We start from the raw sequence: 18,731 nt of genomic DNA on the forward strand, positions 1-18,731 counted from the left end.
GTCAAAGGGCGCCAGTTCCGGGTCGCGGCCGGCCCGCAACAGCTGGGCACCCCCCCCCCCCAGACGGCGTCTCGCTCTCTTTTACTCTCTCGCTCGCCCCGTGTGTGTTTGCCATCGTTTCGGTTGTTGTTGTTGCGGTAATGGCGTTCATGTGTCAAAAGGACAGCTTCCTTAAGGAGGTAGGAGGACGCGAGTGGTGGCGGTGCCGCGCCGGAACACAGCGTTTCCCCATTAGCGGCACGCGTCTGTGGTGTAAATGTGGTGTTGTGTTGCATCATCATCACCGTCATTCCGCTGTCTTGATCAGCAACATCGTCGTCATTATCCCACTATCGTCGTATCGTTATGAGGCCACGATGGGCAGCGGCACAACGCGATCACTGCACTGGCATCAGGCACAGCGCGATCACCAGTAAGGGCCTGATCATGACGTTCAGTAACTCACCGCACTGTGACTTTAGCATATTACAGTCATTGTCAGCTGCAGCATCAACACACATACGGTAATTGTACCATCATCAACGTCATCATTATCACTTCCCTGTCATGTTCAGCATCACAGGCATCACCGCCGCCGTCATCTTCATGTGGGACTTGCACGTGGATGATGTGCTGCGTATTATGATCAGAGGTGGGACAAAGTCATTGTTATGCAAGTCCAAGTCGAGTCGCAAGTCATCAAATTCATGACTCGAGTCTGACTCGAGTCCAAGTCACATGACTCGAGTCCACATCTCATAGGTGGGACAAAGTCATTGTTATGCAAGTCCAAGTCGAGTCGCAAGTCATCAAATTCATGACTCGAGTCTGACTCGAGTCCAAGTCACATGACTCGAGTCCACACCTCTGATTATGATGATGAAATGGGGTCTCTAATCCTTGAGTGTGTATGGCCCATATTTGTAATTGGAGTATGGCTGCACCGAGACAGTTTGACCCAACGTCTAGGTTGGGGCACACGACCGGACATCTGTAGAAAAAAAAAGCTTCAGAGCTCATCGGATTCCTCCAGCCTAAATGATTCAGAAATACAGAACACATTCCAGCAGAGGGAGCTGGTCGGAACGTTGGGTTGCTCGGTGAATGGCCAGGGTCAACGGCTGCGTGGTGTATTCCGCAAATATGGCCGACTGTGAGGGCGGGCACAAGCCGGCGTGAGTAGGTTAAACGTTGAGTTTTATAGGGCACCACGGGGTGACCAGCAGAGGTGTGGACTCGAGTCATGTGACTTGGACTCGAGTCAGTCTCGAGTCATGAATTTGATGACTTGCGACTCGACTTGGACTTGCATAACAATGACTTTGTCCCACCTATGAGATGTGGACTCGAGTCATGTGACTTGGACTCGAGTCAGACTCGAGTCATGAATTTGATGACTTGCGACTCGACTTGGACTTGCATAACAATGACTTTGTCCCACCTCTGGTGACCAGCCCCACCCCACCCAGCCCCACCCCTCCCACCCCCCACCCAGCCCCTCCCCACCCTCCCCTCCCCACCCAGCCCCTCCCCACCCAGCCCCTCCCTGTACGACGGACACAATAATCCCTTGTGGGCTGGTGTAACCAGGAGGTTCCATATTGTGAAGTGATTTAAGAACGCGTGTATTGGCGCCCTCTGTCTGCAAACCACTGAACTGTCGCTGCCGTGGTGGTGGTGGTGGTCCGCGTGCAGCTGACCACCGGCGTGCGGTCGTGCGCGCCCGCCGTGCTGCACACGGAGACCAACGGAAAGAAGAAGAAAATTGAGGGCTTCGAGGTGATACTGGAGGACACCGTCCTGTTCCCTGAAGGTGGAGGCCAGGTGAGGCAAGGGACGGCATTGAAGCCCGCCTTCCAAAACGCCCTGTGGCTGACGATTGTGTAGGGCAGTGCAGCCAAGAAGCACCCAAAGCGCTCTTCACGAACGTTTGGTTGCGCACCTCATACGACAGACCGCACAAATGAGCTGGCGTGGTGTTGATGAACCACCCCCCCCCCCCCCATCTTCTGCCCCTGCAGCCGGATGACTTTGGCACCATTAATGGGCTGTCGGTGCTGCGAGTGACGCGGAAAGGTGGAGATGCTGTCCACTTCGTGGAGTCGCCCCTGGAGGTTGGGGTGAGCGTGGATCTGCGAGTTGATTGGGCGCGTCGCTTTGACCACATGCAACAGCACTCTGGTAAGACTGCTCATTAATGGGACGAACAATGTGTCGTGCAAGCGTTGTGCCACTGTGGTCAATGTAGCTTCACTCGCGGGTTTCCGCACCTCTGATTAGCACGGTTGGCTACGTACGGTGCGAAAGACGTCCCACATTTACTATAATGAGCCAAGAATGTCTGTGTCCTGCGCGTGACGTCACTCCACATCGGCCAGCCCCCCTCATTAATACTCATGAACAGGTGACGTCCTCCACATGGACCCCCCCCCTCATCAATAATCATGAGCGGGTGACGTCACTCCACATGTAGCACCCCCCCCTCATTAATAATCATGAGAAGGTGATGTCACTCCACATCGAACAGCCTCCCACAATCATGAAGAGGTGACGTCTTCCAAATGGACACCCCCACCATTAATATTAATTAGCGGGTGATGCCACTCAACATGGGGGGGGCGAGGCGCCTCCTCCCTCCTCCTCAGCGTCAACTTACAACCCTCACCTCAAAGGCAGAACCCTCACGTCACGCGATCTTCTTAACGCTATTGAGACATAGAAGTAAAAAGGATGTCACGATGAACAAGGGATTATAACCTTAAAATGAAATAAGTCTGTGTCACCACGCCCTTACAAATTGCACACGAATGGATGCAATGAATATCACGTCGCAGTCTGCTTTTCGCTTGCAAGTTTCAGATTTACTGAAATACACCCGTCCTTGGACGGGTAAAAGGCTAGTATATATATGCTGGCAGCTAAACATTTTTTTTCTCCATTTTCAGGGCAGCACCTTGTCACTGCCTTGGCAGACTCCATGTATGGGTTCAAAACAACATCTTGGTAATTGTTGCAAATATCAAGTTTTCTTACCCTCACTGCACTGAAATTAAGTTGAAACGACTATACTGGCAAAAATGGCCAACCATATTGGCATGCTTCATTGTGTTTGTGCGTGCTGCCCGCGGTGGTGAAGGGACTTGGGTAAGCAGCGGTCGAGCATCGAGTTGGACACGCCGAGTGTATCGGCCGAGCAACTTCGTGACCTGGAGCTCGCAGTCAACACCAAGATCCGTGAGCACGTTCCCGTAGAAGTCCACGTTTACGAGGCGGATGATCCAGAGCTGGCACAGGTGATTGCAGCGCCTTGCATGGGAGGGTGGTTGGTATTCACTGTTAAGTGTGGGCACTGATGTTGATTGGCTTTTTGTCTTTTCCGGTACGGGGTCCGGGTAGTTCCGGAGTCGAGGATTGCCGGATGACCATGTGGGACCTGTGAGGATCATCGACATCAAGGCAGTGGATGCCAACATGTGCTGCGGGACTCACGTTTCCAACCTCAGCCAGCTACAGGCAATCAAGATCTTCGGCGCCGAGAAGGGAAAAAAGAACAAGACCAACATTTTGTTCCTGGCGGGAAGCCGCGTGCTGCAGTATTGTGAACGCAGTTACGCGAACGAGAGGGCTCTGAACGCCCTCGTCAAGTGAGCATTGCTTAAGCTACGCCGCAAATGCACTATTTGGTGCCATTAATCTGGTTATTAACCTGTAGGTTTATAACTAAATGTATAATTCACCGCAGAGTTGTTTTAAACCTTGTGTTTCTCTGTTTTGCCCTGGAGGGTGGGGCCCGAGGAACAGGTGGAGGCTGTGGACCGTCTCCAGAAACAAGCGAAACTGTTGCAGAAGGTGACGCCTACCAGTCAGTTGGAGGCTGGTCCTCTTTACAATTTCACATCTTTCAATATGGGTACATTTAGAAACTTTAGAAACCCCAACTTACATTTACGTAATCATTATCCAGAGGTACAAGCACCTGTGGCGTTGTGCACGGTCTTCCAGACCTCACGAGTTTGTTCAGGCCTGATGTCAAACATGAGCATCCCAAGCATCGTTCTTGTAAGTACTGCACTGAGATGGTCAGTCCATTGTTGCTTCTGGTAACCCCCTCGTGTTCATTTCCCGTGGGATACAGAGTAACACCATTCTGCTGCGTGACCTGGCCGTGCTCACTGCCAAGAGCTGTCGCGAGGAGGCCAGTCGCAGTGGGATGTTCTCTATGCACAGGTCAGTCTTGTGGTGTTACATTTTAAATGCACCGTTTACTGCACACGCAATCACGTGCCTTTTTTACCTGGCAAAGGTATGTTTAAAATAAAACATGAGCTTGATGAATTTTGTAATGCAGGAAAGAAGGAGACAATGAGTTCATGAATATAATTGCAAACGAACTTTCAAGCGAGGTAAGAGATTCAAATTGTTCTGAATTTGAAACCCGTTTTATATTCTAAATATATTTACCCCCACAGGGTTCATTTGTGAGCCTTCTCAGTATTGCTGTAAACTGAGAAAGTTGTATCGCTGGCCCTCTTGTTCCATCTGCAGGGTGTGCTGGTGTTCCTGAGCGTGGGGGATGAGAAGGCAGCTGGACTGTTCTTGGTGGCCGGGCCACAGCAAGCCGTGCAGGAACTGGGCCCAAAGTAAGACGCAATCCTCTACTGCCTTCCTGGGTAGTAGAGCATAGAAGGCGAACAGTGATAGTTATGCTAAACTATTTCAAAGCAATGGCCAATGGCTATGTTCAAGTGCTTACACAGAGCTTCGTTCATTTATGTTAATTGTTATCCTTCATGTCGAACAAGCTAATATTGAAACGTATTGATGATTTCTAGAAATGTGAAAATAAACTTAATCCGTTGTGATACTAAAGATAGCTTCAAAATACTTTTATTTTAACTAAAATTGTGCAGTGTGACATAACAGTGTGTGCTCTTCGGTGTGCAGGGTGGCGGAAGTGCTGGAAGGGAAGGGGGCCGGCAAGGGCCCCAAGTTCCAGGGCAAAGCCAACAAGATGAGCCGGCGAGCTGAGGCCGAGGTTCTTGTGCGTGACTATGTGGCTGCCCAGCGGCCGCCAGAAGCGTAGAAGGATCGTGTTAAGTACACCTTCCCGGAACACAGCCTTTCCCTGTGACATGATAATCAGAGACTTGATAGTCAACACTAAATATTAAAGTTTCCATTTTTTACAAGTAGGGTTTTCCCCACGTTTCTCATTCAGCGGCCTAGCAGCATGGCATGTGGCATGAGCTTTGGTCTGGTAATGCTCTACCTGGAACCTAATGCACTTCTCACCTGGAGGGCCCTGATCACGTGTGAAGAAGGGCTCTGGCAGAGCCCACATCTGGTCCTGGGATAGAACTGCCTCCATTAGCCTACCTCTCAGAATTCCTCGCATATTTTATAAATACATTGAAGGTGCATTGTTTTAAGTCCGTTTCTGTTATTTTGAATGAATAAAATGGGTTTTTTGTGTTTCACTTGATGCAAGCCTCAAAAATAAATAGCACTGAGACACGCACACAGATTGCATGTGAAAGGACTGTGAAGATTGTGGTGGGGGGTAATGAAGCTGCGCTTACAAATCATGGTTGCACTAACGGTGATCAAAAATAAACTGAAGACAATTCAGTCATGTCTGATCCATGTTTTAAATTTTACATCACTGGAGACGACACAAGGCCACGTTTATTTCAGGAAACGTCTTAAGAAATCTACACATTTGGCTGCAATTCAGCATGAAAATGTACAAATATTAAAAGGTGATAAAAGTAAATACATTCATCTGGGAAGAGTTCAGTGCAAGGATAAAGTCATAGTTTGTTTTATGATCAGTACGAGAATGCTGCGCTCTGTTCATTATCTTGGCGCCTTGCAACGTTTCCCGTTCTACACAAAATCAACAGTAGAAGCTCTTATTGTTTCCCATAGCATTAAATACAATTCACATTGCAGTGTTAATCGATCCCCATTGGCCGCCACACTTAAATACAATTGTAATGTACCTTCGGTTAGAACCGCTGTGCATTGTTCCCACAAATTGCTTTTTGCCCATTGGTTGATGTGACGACTGCTGCAAGCGGTGTCCTCATCATCCGGAGCTGATGGTCACTTCCAGCTGTGTCCGCCGACTGGTGCAACGAGCGCCGCACGGCTCAGTTGAACGGGAGGGGCAGGGGATTCTCCACGGCTGCCTGATCCACCTTTTGAGGGTCCGTTCCCTGCTACGTGGGGAAGGCAGGGGTCATGGAGGGGTGTGATGACAGCTGTAAGGCCACCGACAAGGCTCCACTATCAGTGTGTATTTGGCGTTAGAATAAATGATGCAGGGTTTTGTGAAATCCTCTCCAATGAAATTGCCAAATTTGCTGGAAAATTGGGACGTGATGCATTAACTTGGCTGTGGTGTTAAAGTGGCACACTAAGCCACAGTCTGGCAAGCTATTGAGGCGCTGCACTATGACCTCTGGGTACGTTTATAAAGACCCGGATGCCCCTGGAGCCAGCTTGCCCATCGTGTGGCACCATTCACTGACAAAGCAACTTCATGTTCAAACTGACATACACGTACATCACAAACACTAGTCCTATTTGCTCTACTGCTGCTTGACAGCATCGCGGTGTTGACTTGGCATTTCACGACTCATTGATTATTATCAATTCATATGCTCGTGGATAGTTTATTATAATTGACATTGCAAGCGAGAAATTCGCTGTTACAATTTGGCTCGTGTGGTGAAGCGATAATTCCTCAAATCACATGGGAGAGTGGGGGGGGGGTGAGTCGGTGAATCAGTCCGCGATGAGTACAACCTCTTCTGCTCCAGCTACACTCACCTGGCTGTAAACTGGATTTTCAAAATGGGTTGTGCCTTTTTCTTTCTTTCCGGTTCGCTTCCATTTGCGCGTCACCTGCAAGGCACGGGCACAATGCGGGAACGTTGGTCGGGGTGTGTGTTACTTATACCGTGGCCTTCCACGCAGCGCATGTAGAGGTGTGACTCGGTGACCGCTCCCTTCCCGACCTTTGCCGCGGGGGCGATGCCAGGGGTCGTCACGGGCTCCTCGGCCGGTGGCGCCGGCGCTCTGTTGGGCTCGGCCACCTCGTCGTAGAGCGGGTTGTCGAAGGTGCGGGCGGCACCGGGTGGGTCGGCGGGGGACGACTGTCGAAATGAGACCGAAGCGTTCGTTCAGTGGGCGGTCGGACTCGCTTTGCCCCCCACGTCTCGCTGCCGTGTACGCACCACACAAGCCTCCCATGTCATCAACAGCGGGTGCAATGCGATAAAACACGGCGTAAATTCACAGCCCTCATCGTGCTGCATTAATCACGAGGGATTTTTTTGGGGGTTCATTTAAACTAACAATTTAGGCTCGTACCAAAGCACATTTTTTTCTCCCTGTCGAGGCGAAAACTACATGGGCGCGAGGAACCAGACTAGTAGGAAGGCAGCCAGGTGGTGAGCCGGCGCTACCAACAATAACCCCAGCTCTTCAGTCCTTCATATGTATGCAAAGCTGCTTTTAGCCAATTTAGTCAATACATGTGGGAGGAAACCGGAGCGCCGGAAGAAAACCCACATGTGCGAGTGGGGAAACACGCTATCCCCGTACAGAGGGAAACACAATCACTTGCTGTACCGCCTCCTGGCAAACCACGACCTCAGTACCCATGGCGAGGGAGTTTCGTGACATTTTTGTGATCCGCCAACCCCCGCTTTCCACAGTGCTGGATTACAGGCGTGCACCACCGCCGCGCGGTGATCACCTTGAACCCGCCGTGGGTCACGCTCATACAGACCTGCGGGGGACGATGGGATCCGTACAGTGGGTTCTCGAACACAATGCCCGGCTTGTCCGTCGACATGAAGTTTTCGTTCTGCGTGGGGTGGAAACGGTCGAGTTTTAGCGTTCCCCAGAATACCGAGACCCGGAGAGTGGGCAGCCATGCGGCCCTCGATTTAAGTGACGTGTCCGTTTCATGGGCGACAATCGCGGGGGCCCCCACGGGCAGTAATTGCGTGTGGATCGAGACAGGGCGGATCGGCTTTCGTGCTCTATTACGCATGCCACCCCCCACCTCCCCACCACCAACCACCCCCCCCACACCGTTTTTCCCTGGGGCCAAAAAGCTCCAAGAGCTTAAAAATGAATCGGCGTGTAATCTGACCCAAAGTGGCACCAGAGATTTAGAAGTAATCATCCTGCAATCTGAAGTGTTGTCGAGTAGACCGAGGTTATTTTGTTTAAGAAGAAAAAAAACCACATTGCTTTCCCGAGAAAGTAGAGCAGTCTCAAGAGTCAGCGATGGTGGGGGGGGGGGGGGATTCTTGGCATTACTTTTAACGCGAGTCGAGCAGTCCGGAGCCAAATAAGAGAGTACGAATGGACTGGCATGCGACACAAACCATGGGAACAGCCTGCACCCACTGATGCTGTACTGGCACACGTGTTCATGCGATGATGGTGCGAAAAGTAATCGTTGCTCGTAACCTCTCGCTCATTATATACAGATAATAATGTTGTTATTGTCAATTTACTGCTGGATGAAGGCCTCTCCATGCCTTGTCAGTCATGGGGGTTGTTTAACCATACTTTATAATGCCGGTCAGTGAGGGGTCAACGAAGGGTTTGGTGGGGGGGGCACAGGACCAGTTCAGACATCACTCACCACTCGTTTGTTGTGGCTGAGAATCACACTTAGGTTGCTGGGTTCGCAGCGCGATGCAGTACCAATACTCCCCTTTACGCGTGATACTGCAGATTATTATTTTACTCAAGACACGACTTGTGAATTATCTTGTGAAGCTCTTTAAGGTTACTTTCCCTTAGCGGGCACCATGCAAGAATACGATTGCAATCCCCCAACGTTGTGGGGCGCGTGCGGAGAGAATAAGGCGCGAGCGCTTAGCGTGTGACGCAACGGCCTGCATGGCAGCGTCGATGGCGGCGTCCCCGTGCAGCACCGCCGGTCCCAGCTCCACTCGCACGTCCGCCCCGCGCCGGAACAGCGCTCCGCCGTCCTCGTCCTTAAACCTCAGGAACCGTCCCAACCTGCCCACGCGCGAGCACCCGGAACGAAAGCAATTCAATTGACGAAAAAGCCGGCGCCGACTTGCGTCGCTTTGCGCTGGCAGCGCGGTGCCGGCGGCACCGGCGGCACCGGCGGTACCGGCGCCCGCGGTCTTCGTTGACTCACTTGGGCAGCTGAGGCAGTCGCGGCCGGAAGGCGAGGCAGGGGAAGGAGAGGCCGTTGCGGCGGTGGTTCACGCAGACTCCCAGCAGCAGCGCGGCGAGCAGCGCGGTGATGACCACGGCCAGCGCGGCCGCCAGCGTCGCTGCGTCAGCACCACCGACACGAGCTCTCAAACACCGGAGACGAAACCTACGGCTGTAACCACCAAATCGCACCCCCTACACCTGACCCTAACCCTTTCCCTAAATCTCAGCCTATCCACAGCCATACTTTTCAATCTACGCCTAAAGCTTAACCCCACGCACAACATCACCCGTGAACCAATCAACAATAAGCTGTTCCCCAACAAAAACATTAGCCCAAGATTACAGATGTCATTTAATAAGCCTAAAAACAGACACGATGGGCGCATCTATAGATGCGTGGCAATAAGGAGCGTAGCGAGGTTGGCACGGGCCCTGGTGCAAGCAATGAAACTGGGACCCCTGTTCAATTATCTCTCCTCTTCGCCGCTCTCCGCGGTGCTCCTCTCCTACCCATAGGGCCCCCCGGGTAAAGTCGCGCCGCCCGCACACCCGACGGCTACGCCACTGACGGCGAGCAAGAGAGACGCATCGTGCGGCGGGCGCAAGCCGAGGTGGCACGGCGTCCTCGCGAGCGACGGGGGGAGCTCACCGCTGGACGGCGCGCTGTGGACCTTGGCCATCTCGCAGTAGCGGCCGACGTAGCCTCCGGGGCATCTGAAAATGGGGAGGATAGTTGGGTGGCAGAGTCGCGATGGCGGGCATGGCTGGTGGAAGAAAATTTTAACGCAGAGAAGGGCGGAGACGGAGCCGAGTGGCGCGCGGCACGGGGGGCAGCGCGGGCGGTCACTCACGTGCAGGCGGCGACTTCGGAACGGGCGTCGCACGTCCCGCCGTTCACGCAGCGGCACGGCAGCTCCAGGATCACCGGCGGCACCTCGGCTGTGGCCGGAGACGTGAATCAAAACTCTGAATTAGAAAAAACTGCGTTACCACCAACACAAAACACGATCTCTAGTATCATAATTATGCTCATCAAGCACGGATAAATTCACTGTTGGATGAAGGCCTCCCCCAAGCCATCGCCAATGCTCTTGTTCCTGCGAATGCAAAAATCCACCCAGCACCTGCACAAACGCTGATTTCATCACTCCATCTCCGCAGTGGACATACTCTCGGGTGTGTTCCGTCCGTTGGCTGCCACTCCGTCATGATTCTCACCGACTGGTCATCATCCCTTCCAGTGACATGCTCCGCTCAAGCCCCTTTACTTTTTTTAAGTCAAAATCTCGAACGTAAAGTGCACATTTTCTCTTAATCCATGTGTTTTGCTTGCTGTCTCTCAGTGCCATTTCGAGCATGAGTTTTTCTCAACGCACCTTGCAGCTATTGTTCCGAGCGCAACCTCAAAGTATCGAGGCATGCGTGTGCGTGTTTCAGCAGCGGAATGAAGAGAACCTGCATCGCACTGGGTCGAGCTCCCGGGGAGGAAGTGGGAGCCCTGGGGGCACGCGCAGCTGTGGCCCTGGGGGCGCAGGAGGCACAGGTGGCTGCAACTGCTGTTGGCGCACGGATTCTTCACTGCAACAACAACGGACAGAAGTAATTTTTTTATTCACCAAGTTTATCCTGATTGTGCCGCGGCATTGTGTCACGAGACAAAGCCTCCACGCTGTGCTCTCGCTACCCTCGTGGTGAGAGAGCAGCCCGCACAAACGGACACCACAGAGCTAACCCTGAGATCCTTTCAAGTGACCTCTGATCCACACAGTAGGGGGCAGCCCTTGCCCACGCACGTTGCCAAATTATACATGTTAGTCATGCAGCAGTCAAACCGTTATTTTATTCACGTAATTTTTTTTATGCGATGTTTTTTTATTGTAGTCATTGGTGACCGGGCCGACACGATAAACCCGTGTCGGCTGAGGACCTCAGCAGTTGCCAGAGCGGTGCTCCGACCTCTGACCCACCCGGCCACCTCCAGGGCCGCCTTTCGCAACAGTCAACGAACTCTGCACGGGCACGGGAGGACAGCCTTACCGTGGGCCGGGTAGCGGTGCTGCTGGTAAACAAGCGCCTGCGTGAGCCACGGGGAGGCGGTGAGGACCCTGGTGTGAACGCCGCGGCCAAACTTGCTCTGCCTCCACACCTGGCTGCTCTCGCGAGTCGTCCAGTACAGCTCGCCCTCGAACACGTCCAGGCTCATGGGGCCGCCCAGCCCTGCGCCACCGCCGACGCCATGCGCCTGTCACGAACGCGGACCGAAGGCGCACGCGCGCGATCCCGCGGCGCGTCGCCTCGTGCACTTCCTCGAGAGCTCGCCCACGTCGCAATAAGGCGGCACTCGCAGACTCGCTGAGCCCGAGAGCGCCGCGTGATGTTTGACCGAACCCATCCCTCCCTTCCCGCATCGCGAATCCTCAACCATGGTTCTCGGGCTTCGTGACTGCATTTAAGTCCTCAGGTGTCCAGGACAAGCATTGTCAATGCGTCTCTCGTGACATCCAAGGACGCGGACACACGTAGCCAATCACACGTGTGAAACTAACAACCGCTGTGTCTGAGGCAAAAGTCAGGTGTGGGAACATGCGCAGAGACAGCGCGTGACAGCATCCACCCTCCCATGCCAACCCCTAAGTGCCTCCCGGCAAAGCCCCATAGTGGGCACCCTTTCTCGGGGTCCCCGCTGACAAAAGCCCCCAAGCGAATCTCCATCCTATCCCCAATCCTCATCAGTAGAATTCGATCTGATGCAACCGCGAGCCTGTGACCAACGCCTCGACCGCCCTCCACCCATGAGGTTCTCCAGCTCAAGAAAAGCTGGTGGACGGCCTCAACGAAGGGCAGGTTTCAGCAGCCGCGAGCGTGGACCGAGTAGGCTGCGGGAGCACACGGGCGACATGAGAGGGGCGGGCACGGACCCCCGGAGGCGACGGTGCGGCGGTCGGATCCGTCGTGGCGCACGGAGAAGACGGCGTCCTCCTTGGCGTCGCTCCAGTAGAGCCGCCCGCCGGCGTGCACGTCCACGGCGAGCCCCGTGGGCCAGCCCAGCACGTCGGACACCAGCACGCGCCGCTGGCGCCCGTCCATCCACGCCGACTCCAGGCGTGGCCGCTCCCCGCGGTCGGCCCAGAATATGAGCCTGGCCACGGGCGGGACGGCACACGTGAGGACCCGGAGCCACAGGGCCCAGGGCGCAGGGTCGTGCGCTAACAACTTCTCTGTCGTCACCCTCATCACCTCTCATACGGCAGCAGTTTGCCCTTTGCTACCCTCTCTCATCATTGCCCCATCTTCTAATGCGAGCTCCGCTCTCGTACAGCGATTTGAGACATGATCACAATTAGATGCTTTGTTAATTCAAATTGCGTGTCGTATCGCGTAGTTTTCAGCACACGTATTTACCCGCTTCCCCATCACCCGATACCGGCAGCACAGATGCACGGTGGTTGTGTTATCCGAATACATTCGCACAACTACTCCACTTGGTGTTGCATGTGTACAGCGTGGTCCTCGGGAAGTGCGACAGGGGTAATGGGGCGATGGGGCGATCAGGGTTATTGGGGTGTTGGAATGATGGTGTGATGGGGTGATGGTGTGACGGAGCAATGGTTTCATAGCATGATGGGGTGACCAAGGTTATGGGGCGATGGTGTGATGAGTCAGTGGGGCGATGGTGTGATGAGTCGATGGGTTGAATGGGCTACCCAAGCACAGGGTTGAGGGCGATGGCCGATGGCTGCTGTAGGTTCGTGGAGACGATCTGAGTGCGGTATCGCCCGTCCAGCAGCGCCACCTCCACGCGTCCGGCGCCCTCGTCCGTCCAGTACAGGAGTCTAGATGACACACCCACACAAAGGTTCCCCATATAGCCTTGAAATAATTATTCGGGCAAGTGTTGTTAGTGAGCACGGCACTACACGTGAGGGAAAGAGTGGCCAACACTATGCCCAGCCACCTTTGTCTCCCCAGTACTAATGTTTACACAGAGCACCAGGTACTCATTTATGGCTAAGTCGACTTAGGGGAGGCCCAGTGTCAGATATTCGTCACTATTATTCGTGTCTACAGTGCTCCTGTGATTCATTCCACTGCCAATAAAAGCTGCGGTGATGAATGACGAGCGAGCCATCCCCTGGCTCTCGGCAAGGGTCACCGATGGACAGGACGAGTTGTTCAGAGAGAGAGCGACGTGCACGTCACGCGGCGATCGCGCTCCGGCCCCGACCTGCCAACCCAGTCGACGGCGATGCCTCCGGGCTGGACGATGGCGCCGGTCTCCAGCTCCGTCGCCACGGCGGGGCCCAGCGCGCCGCCCGTGGCCCCCGCGGGTACGAACGCGCGCTTGATGGAGCCCGGGGCCCCGTTGCCGGCGCCCAGCTCCGTCCAGTACAACATGCCTGCCGGACCCGGCGCAGACCGCACGCCATTTTGAGCGTGAAACGGAGTTCTCCAAATGCTGCATGGATTTTTCCCCCACGATACGGACGTTAATAATAATAATTTACATTTAGTTGTAAGGCGCCTTGTAAGAATAAGGATAAGGAAAGTCCAAGAGAGACGGAGAAGCTGCATAGAATAAACTGCCTTGACATGACGTGGTTCTCAGACGAGACTTAAAAGTATCCACATTATCGGATGAACGAATGTCCAACGGTAGAGAATTCCACAACCGTGGCGCAGACACAGCGAGTGGCCCTTCACTCAAGGGAAGCAGCCGGGATCGAGGTACGCACAGAAGTGCGGAGTCTGCAGATCTTAACCACCCTGAGTGGGTGTACGGATGAATTAACTCGTGAATATATGGTGGTTCCATCCAGACCATGCAAGCCTTTAAAAACTAGTAGAAGTTATCAAGAGGGGAACATCCCAGCCCTGCCTCCCTCCCACCTGCACACCTCTGCTCTCATATCAAACATGCCCCTTCAAGCATTTGTGCTGCCGATAAATTGTCTGATTCCCTTTAGATTACTTCTGAAATGACAGCGTGGTGGGCAGCAGTGGGTGGTGCAACAAAATGCTATACTGCACTTCTATGTTTCCACGTCTATGCTGCTGGCCTTTACCAACCAGCAATGACCGGTGTGGTGAAGTATGATCAACTATCCCCCACGACCCGCAAGCTGCGAGCGTGAAGCCGGTGCCGTAGTGGGTAGCGCGGGACCCACTGGCGCCGGTGCCGTTGAGGTCCCAGTCGTAGTCCAGCGCCTGCACGCCGTCTCGCCGCGACACCAGGTCGCGGAAGGTCCCCGACGAGAGGTTGTACGATCGGATCCCGGCGCCGTCCGGCAGGAGGAGCAGCGGGGCCTCGCCTGCGCGCCACGACCGTCCGTTAGCGCCGACACCGCACGAGCCGGCGGGACCGTGTGAGTGTGTGAGCGCGTGCGTGCGCCCGTGCGTGCGCGTCCGTCCGCTCACCGTGGGCGGCGCAGCGCGCCTGCGTGCCGTGCCCCACCAACCGGTACCCGTCCGTGCAGGAGCACTCGAACGAGCCCTTGGAGTTCCTGCAGAGCTGGGCGCAGCTCCCGAACGCGTTGCACTCGTCCACATCTGACGCGAGCACACGAGTACGTGGGCACGAGGGACACGAGGCGGCACATGAACTGGCCTGGCGAGGGCCGCACTGCCGACTGTGTGCACGCGTGCACGTCTGCGATTGCGTACACGTGCGGGGAGCGGTAGTGTAGCAGCTAGTGCGCTGCGCTATAAACTCAGCTACCTGAGTAAAATTGTCACCCAAGCCTGTAATTGTTGATGAGTCATTTCAGAACCAGTAATCAAGTGCTTGTTTGTTCCATTGTTGCTCTCATTCTCTGCTGATGCACCACGGATCTCCCTCGCACACTCACTGGGCAACTGACTAAATGGGACTTTCCGTACAAATGAATGATTGATTATTTGAATAAAGCTATACAGGGGATCTTGTCTTCGTATGTTGGTGTATGTGTGTGAATGTATGAGAATGTGTGTGTTGACCCGGCCTTGTGGGGAGCGGTAGGGTGACGGTTAGCACATTACGCTATGAACCCGGCTACCCGGGTTCGACTCCCACTCACGGTCAATACCAGTGACAATTATCTGAACCGGTCTTGGGCCTCACCTAGGTTAAGACTATACGGGGGATCTTAGTCTTTGAGTGTGTGTGGGAGTGTGTGGCTGAGTGAGTGGGCGTGAGTGGGCAGCGGTAGTGTAGCAGTTAGTGCGCTGCACTACGAATCCGGCAACCCGAGTTTGATTCCCACCCACGGCCAACACCAGTGATGAACCAGCCCTGTGCCTCCCCTACGTCGACTCAAATGAGCACTTGGTGTGGTGTGTAAACATCGCCACAGGGGAGACAAAGGTGGCCGGGCATGGTGCTGTCCACCCACTGCTCGTGTGCCATGCCGGCCTTTATAGGTGTTCGATAACAGCACTCGCCCCAACAGTCTGTTAATGTTATACGGGGGATCTTTGTCTTTTTGACACGGCCTCCAAGTGTACCTATCCTGGCACAAGCGCCGTGGTAACGTCACCATCACTTAGTGGCGAACGGCTGCTGCTGCTGTTGTTGTTGCACGTGGGGCTCACCCTCGCAGTCGTTCTTGTTGCTGGCGCTGGTGGTGTAGCCGGGCCGGCAAGAGCAGATGAAGCCCCCGCCGGTCAAGTTGGTGCAGAGCTGAGCGCAGATCCTCTCCGCGCAGTGCCGCGCCACGCCGCGGTCTACGGACGAGCATCGCAACGCACGGGCCCGGAGGCGCGTCACTCGAGTGCAGGGCACGGGGAGAGCCGAGTGAAAATAACACAGAGCTGGAAAAATGAAAATCTAGAGCAGCCTTTTGTAGAATGACAGTCGTGGATCCTGGGACCCCGAGGCCCGTCACGCGAAGCGGTCGGTGACAGCGAGCGGGAACGTTCAAACGCGGCAGAGAACGACGAACGCGTTTCTGGAATTTTGGGCGAGAACTTGGGGGGGGGGGGGGGGGGAAAGAGACAGCGGAAGGGTGTCCCAAAGTGAAGCAGTGCGAGGAAATAAGGGGAAAGCGAAGCGCTGCTGTGCTCAGCAATGCAGTGGTTGAACACAAGAATGGATGAGGACCGTCTGCGAGTCGGTGGCGTGGCGTGGCTGGCATGGGCCCTGGCGTAAGGCATGAAACAGATCCCCCTGACCAATTTCTCCCCCAGCTCTCTCGTAGCCCATCGCGCGTTCCTCTTCTCCGGCCTGCGGGCGCCCCAGTGCAGTTGCATCACCCGCGCACACCCCGACAGCTACGCCACTGCCCTGCGCGGCGACCCGAGGATTGAACCCATGGGCCGAGAGCACGCACGGCAGCCAATCTCGTCGCTGCTGTCGCCGCAGTCGTCGTGGTCGTCGCAGGCGGCGCTCCAGGGGAGGCACCGGCCGCTCGCGCACTTGTACTCGCCGGTGCCGCACGGCCTCCACGTGGGCGCCGCACCTGGCGGGAGCAGCAGCAGCACCAAGCGCTCGTGAGTCATCGCTCGCACGAGTCCATCCCGAATAAGCCGGTGCTCGAAATTAGACATTTATGCGGCAGAGTCCATTCCCTTAGGACTTTCCCACATCCGATTAACACGGTTGGCTACGTACTGCGTGAAAGAATTTCAACACGCAAAGGTGCATTTTATCGACATCGACGGGATGATGAGCCGAGTCAACCCCCGACTGGGATTTGAACCCGCGACCTTCTGAATCCGTGCCGCTCGCTCTACCGCCGAGCCACCCGGCCAAATCCCACGAGCACAAGCAGCACCACCGGAACCAGCGCCATCAAGACACCTCGCCCCACCACCTTCAGCACAGACGCGTACGCCAGGCACCGGCACCCGCGGCATCATTGGCTCAACCACCGTCAAGCGTCAGCACCGTGAGCCACACCGTCACGAGCACCGGCACCAACATCTGCTGCGTGTAACTCTCGGCGGATTAAGATGACGAGCGAGCGTCGTTCGAGGTGCGATGGGGGAGGGGGGTGTGGTGGAACGCTGCCGGGAGGGACGTGGTGGTGGCGGCGGTGCGGTGCTCACACGCCAGCGGGCCCTCATCGCTGCCGTCCCCGCAGTCGTCCACGCCGTTGCAGAGCTCGTGCGCGTACACGCAGCGGCTGTTGGTGCAGCGGAAGCGCTCCGGGCGCTCGCACGTCACGGCCACTGCTCTCGCACGACGACGGGGACGAGGTGTCAGAAGCGACGAGGTGTTTGGGTGAACGCGAGTGTGCGGCGAGTGCGCGTGGTGATTGCGATGTGCGGTAAGGGCGTGATGAGTGCTCTGGTCTCGGCGCTAGGTGCACGCACGGCACAGGCTGAGCTCCTCGTCGCTGCCGTCGCCGCAGTCGTCGTCGCCGTCGCAGCGCCAGGCGCGCGCCACGCACACGTGGTTCCGGCACTCGAACACCTGCGCCGGGCACCAGGTGCCGTTCGGGTAGCGCGGGGCTGTGGGCGACGCCGAGACTTCCGTGAGAATACTGTACTTGACAAATTCTGTACGGAACAAATACTGTGCAGAATACATCGATACAGCGTAGTGTAAGGTGCCCCTGCGAGCAGCGGCCTTCAGCAGCAAGCATCAAGGCTCCTCGTCCCCTCTTCCCCAGAACGGCCGAGACTCTTAGGCCCCCCATCTTAGACCACATTTTGTGTCCGCTCGCACACCCGTCGCGTGCCTTTTGTGTCGTCCACTCAGGGTTGTATTTGTGGCAAGGGTTTTATTCGGTTTCATTCGTTCAGGGTTTGGTAACGGTTGGGTTATTCTCCAAACCGGGGGGTGGCGGGGGCGGTGGTGTCGAAATACATCATGGCAAGAAAGACCATCCTGGCAATTTGGAAGGAGCATGAACCCCCATCACCCCCGCGCTTGGGGGCTCTGGCACAGATCACGTTTTGCCTTGGCAGGGATAGAACGCCTCGGCCGTGAGCTAAAGGGGGATTAGAATTGGGATAACCGAGGCGACGCGGTCCCCGTTTTGCCGTGGTGCGGGGACTGCACCTCGGACACTGAACCAAAACCCAAACATCGCGTTTGTTATTTTAATTGCGTTTAGTTCTATTCCACCCCCCCCACCCCCACCACCTCCCTTCCCTTCTTCCCCTTTCCTGGCTAACTCACCGATCCTCATCGTTATCCCTTCCCGCTAGGGTAGTAAACCCGGGTAACTTTAATGGTGAAGGTGAGTGAAGGTGAGTGGATGTGAGTAAATGTGAGTGGAAGTGAGTGGAGGTGAGTGGAGGTGAGTGATGGTGAGTGGAGGTGAGTGCAGGTGAGTGGAGGTGAGTGGAGGTGAGTGAAGGTGAGTGGAGGTGAGTGGAGGTGAGTAATATGTGAGTGAATGTGAGTGGAAGCGAGTGTAGGTGAGTGGAGGTGAGTAATATGTGAGTGAATGTGAGTGGAAGTGAGTGGAGGTGAGTGGAGGTGAGTGATGGTGAGTGCAGGTGAGTGCAGGTGAGTGGAGGTGAGTGCAGGTGAGTGAAGGTGAGTGAAGGTGAGTGGAGGTGAGTGCAGGTGAGTAAATGTGAGTGGAAGCGAGTGGAGGTGAGTGATG

The 18,731-nt window shown here is 55.1% G+C and overlaps 2 protein-coding genes across 4 annotated transcripts in view; one reads left to right on the forward strand and one right to left on the reverse strand.

The window, feature by feature from the left end:
• The first annotated feature begins 9 nt into the window (after positions 1–9).
• On the forward strand, positions 10–5,461 carry AARSD1 (alanyl-tRNA synthetase domain containing 1). Its single transcript, XM_078860144.1, has 11 exons — positions 10–179; positions 1,675–1,803; positions 2,001–2,160; positions 2,925–2,982; positions 3,116–3,272; positions 3,376–3,623; positions 3,762–3,828; positions 4,115–4,206; positions 4,328–4,382; positions 4,525–4,619; positions 4,924–5,461. Exons 1-11 carry the CDS (start codon positions 141–143, stop codon positions 5,060–5,062), a joined length of 1,239 nt encoding a protein of 412 aa, XP_078716270.1. The 5' UTR covers positions 10–140; the 3' UTR covers positions 5,063–5,461.
• Positions 5,462–5,615: 154 nt separating this feature from the next.
• The window catches only part of LOC144934408 (low-density lipoprotein receptor-related protein 2-like), a 103,243-nt gene continuing 90,127 nt past the window's right edge, over positions 5,616–18,731 (reverse strand). For 2 of the 3 annotated variants that reach the window (XM_078860132.1, XM_078860131.1), the window contains exons 63-81: positions 17,488–17,625; positions 17,221–17,343; positions 16,503–16,631; positions 15,766–15,897; positions 14,614–14,745; positions 14,364–14,507; positions 13,424–13,595; positions 12,903–13,031; positions 12,117–12,337; positions 11,236–11,415; positions 10,654–10,776; positions 10,050–10,137; positions 9,848–9,912; positions 9,176–9,314; positions 8,901–9,030; positions 7,778–7,855; positions 7,002–7,139; positions 6,814–6,888; positions 5,616–6,200 (exon numbers count right to left, since the gene is read on the reverse strand). In XM_078860132.1, the coding sequence (XP_078716258.1) occupies positions 6,132–6,200; positions 6,814–6,888; positions 7,002–7,139; positions 7,778–7,855; positions 8,901–9,030; positions 9,176–9,314; positions 9,848–9,912; positions 10,050–10,137; positions 10,654–10,776; positions 11,236–11,415; positions 12,117–12,337; positions 12,903–13,031; positions 13,424–13,595; positions 14,364–14,507; positions 14,614–14,745; positions 15,766–15,897; positions 16,503–16,631; positions 17,221–17,343; positions 17,488–17,625 (2,405 nt within the window). In that variant the 3' untranslated portion in view covers positions 5,616–6,131. The remainder of the gene's footprint in view (positions 6,201–6,813; positions 6,889–7,001; positions 7,140–7,777; positions 7,856–8,900; positions 9,031–9,175; positions 9,315–9,847; positions 9,913–10,049; positions 10,138–10,653; positions 10,777–11,235; positions 11,416–12,116; positions 12,338–12,902; positions 13,032–13,423; positions 13,596–14,363; positions 14,508–14,613; positions 14,746–15,765; positions 15,898–16,502; positions 16,632–17,220; positions 17,344–17,487; positions 17,626–18,731) is intronic. The other variant, XM_078860133.1, reaches the window with a different exon arrangement.

This window comes from Lampetra fluviatilis, chromosome 10, assembly GCF_964198595.1.
Source record: "Lampetra fluviatilis chromosome 10, kcLamFluv1.1, whole genome shotgun sequence".
Classification (NCBI taxonomy): Eukaryota; Metazoa; Chordata; class Hyperoartia; order Petromyzontiformes; family Petromyzontidae; genus Lampetra; species Lampetra fluviatilis.